Source organism: Lactuca sativa, chromosome 8 (assembly GCF_002870075.4).
Source record: "Lactuca sativa cultivar Salinas chromosome 8, Lsat_Salinas_v11, whole genome shotgun sequence".
NCBI classification, from domain to species: Eukaryota; Viridiplantae; Streptophyta; class Magnoliopsida; order Asterales; family Asteraceae; genus Lactuca; species Lactuca sativa.
The window spans coordinates 1,601,289-1,604,123 of NC_056630.2; the positions used below are offsets into that span (position 1 = coordinate 1,601,289).

At 28.4% G+C, this 2,835-nt stretch overlaps 1 protein-coding gene across 1 annotated transcript; it reads left to right on the forward strand.

The window, feature by feature from the left end:
- The first annotated feature begins 530 nt into the window (after positions 1 to 530).
- On the forward strand, positions 531 to 2,509 carry LOC111915149 (UPF0426 protein At1g28150, chloroplastic). Its single transcript, XM_023910829.3, has 3 exons — positions 531 to 711; positions 905 to 1,033; positions 2,221 to 2,509. Exons 1-3 carry the CDS (start codon positions 670 to 672, stop codon positions 2,407 to 2,409), a joined length of 360 nt encoding a protein of 119 aa, XP_023766597.1. The 5' UTR covers positions 531 to 669; the 3' UTR covers positions 2,410 to 2,509.
- Positions 2,510 to 2,835: the final 326 nt, after the last annotated feature.

Genomic DNA, 2,835 nt, shown 5'->3' on the forward strand with positions numbered 1-2,835 from the left:
ATCTAAAACACCTTATTTAATAAAAAAAACTTTTACAAAGTCATTAGAGCTGTGAGTATAAGCATTCTTTTAATTTTTTATAATTTTTTAAGATTTTTTTCTTGAGTTTATTTTTTAAAATATAAAACAAAAATTCTAATTTTCATGATTATGCTCATTTTCTAGAGAAATAAATTTTAATAATTTTTTTTTCAGATTTTTTTTTCAAAGAGGAAAAAAAAGTTATGACTTCATTTTATTATAAAAATAAGAAAATAAATAAATGAAATTAAAATATAATTATTTAAGAGGCATATTAATCATTTTAGATGGGATTTGGACCAAAAACACAAGAAAATACAACCATAAGGACCAAAACCACTCTAAAATTGGACCCATCAAGATTTCATTTTGGACCAAAACTATAGAATTTTGAAAACCATGGACCATTTTTGCAATATTATCTTGTCAAAATTATTTTTAGTTTTAGAATTTAATAAACAAATCCCAAATACCCCCTACATATATATTGGGTAAGGATAAGCAAAGTAATAAAGCATTGTCGTGGAAGCTGCTGGGGACGATAAGAGGGAAAAGTTAAAGATTAAAACAAAATTAGGGCTGAGGAAGAAAGAGTCGGTTGGTATCAGGTTTAAATAAAGGAAAATCAAAGCATCAGCAGGGTGAAAGATGTCGTCGTTATCTCTGAATCCTCTTCCATCATGCGCATCGGTAACCTTCTCTATCCATATCTTGCTATCTTCCTTAAATCTCCCGTAAGTTTGTTTTCAAGCCTGGTCGGTTATAAATTGCAATTGTAAGGATGAAAGACTCGTTTCAATTGAGAATTGATCTGGAATTCCGTATTCCGGAATAATGCTTTTAGACTAGTTGATGAAATTGTGGTTGTGTCAAAATCTAACAGTCGAAATCGGTGAGAACTGTTCGTCGAAAGCAAGTAAGAAGAGTGTCTATCAACTGTACTAATGATTTTGGGGCCAAAGCATTTTTCCTCAATCCTTCCGATGAGCGTATTCTTAAAAAAGCTTTAAAGGTAATCTTTGTTATTTTGATTTTCATAATACATTTGTTTGATTGAACACTTGTTTCTTTCTACTACTATTATTATTTAATATCTGTTATAATTGATTTTGGTTGTTATGTGCAATTGCTTTTTTTTTGTGTATTAATGATAATGATCCCATTGATCCGTTCTATGACATTGTGGAAACTGCGTTTTATATTTTATAACCAATTTATTACTTCCATTCCTGAAGGTATTCATGACATGTTTCTACCAATTTACTACAATTATTCTTGAATTCCTCATAAACTTTGATACCAATTCATCATGAAATCATCTAATCCGAACCACACACACACACACACACACACACACACATATATATATATATATATATATATATATATATATATATATATATATATTTATTTATTTTAGAATTAGTTAATTAGTGAGGGATGTACTCGATTAAGGAATCCAGGAAAAAAACTAGTTGATGTTAAGTATAACATAGTTTCAAATTTTTTTAATGGAATGAATTTTTCATATAATATGTAAATAAAATGTATAGTTTATTAGTGATAAGTATTAAGCGTCCATCTAAAACCCTTTAGTTGTGATCATAGTTATAATATTATTCACCTTACACATCCTTACTCAAATACAACCTTATATTTTCTTAAAATGGATATATTACCTTAGCCACTCCCTAAAAAGTAAAAACTATGACCAGGCTGACTATTTGCAGTTTTACCTTAAACAAATTTGAAAAAAAAAACAGTTTGAACTTTAGAAAACATGGAAAAGATCCATATTTTAAACTTTTAGATGGCTGATTTTACTATGTACTTTCTAGTTTGTTGAATAGATACAGAAGAAGTTAACTGTATACACTATACATGATGTGGATGTGGTGGCAATGAATTAATTAATGGTGGTTAGATAGATATAGATTTTAAATTTAGAATATGTGGTATATAATATAAATAACAACATAATTTGGGTTGTTTGAATTGTGTTTAAGTGGTGATTGACAAGGATATTATGCAAATGGTGTCTTCATTGACAAGGATGTTATTGTTAATGATAGAAACCGAGACTACAAAATAGTTTGTGTGGTTTTTCAACCCTAGAAGTTAACAAAAAAATCCCACAATCGTTGTTGGGTTTTGGTTTTGTTTGATTTAAAAAAGTAGAAGAAATACAAATACATGCAGGAGCCTGTTGCTTTCATGGGTGGGATGTTTGCAGGGCTTCTGAGGCTGGATTTGAATGAAGATCCGCTCAAGGAATGGATTGGCAGGACTGTGGAAGCCTCTGGGATGTCTACAGACGAAGAAGGAGAAGACGAATCTGATCCTATCAAAAAATCACAAGAATCCCCCCAGCAGATACAGATTGAATAGATATTGATATTCCGGTGTGTAAATCAAACATTATAAATCACTTCTTAAATCTCAACTACTATAAATCAATGGTGTATGTGTATGTGTCTTTCTTGTCAAACGTGACTCGAATATATATATATATATATATATATATATATATATATATATATATATATATATATATATATATATATATATATATATATATATATATATATATATATATAGGGGAAGGTTCATGCGAAAACAAGAAAAACCTATGATATTGTGTCACCTCAACATTATATTTTGGAAAATAATTCATCTAAACTTTGAAATACATGATGATAATCGATGATAGATGAGAAATTGTTTCATATTAGCAAAGTATGATTTTTAACATTTTTATTATAAAAACATAAATTTAAAAATGATTAACGACGTGAAAAAAATTATTAAAACTGT

Excerpts from the sequence above, each read along its gene's own strand:
- LOC111915149 (XM_023910829.3), top strand. The coding sequence starts at position 670 with ATGTCGTCGTTATCTCTGAATCCTCTTCCATCATGCGCATCG. Across the intron at positions 712-904 it reads CTCTTCCATCATGCGCATCG|TCGAAATCGGTGAGAACTGT; the intron begins GTAACCTTCTCT and ends AAAATCTAACAG. Across the intron at positions 1,034-2,220 it reads TTCTTAAAAAAGCTTTAAAG|GAGCCTGTTGCTTTCATGGG; the intron begins GTAATCTTTGTT and ends AAATACATGCAG.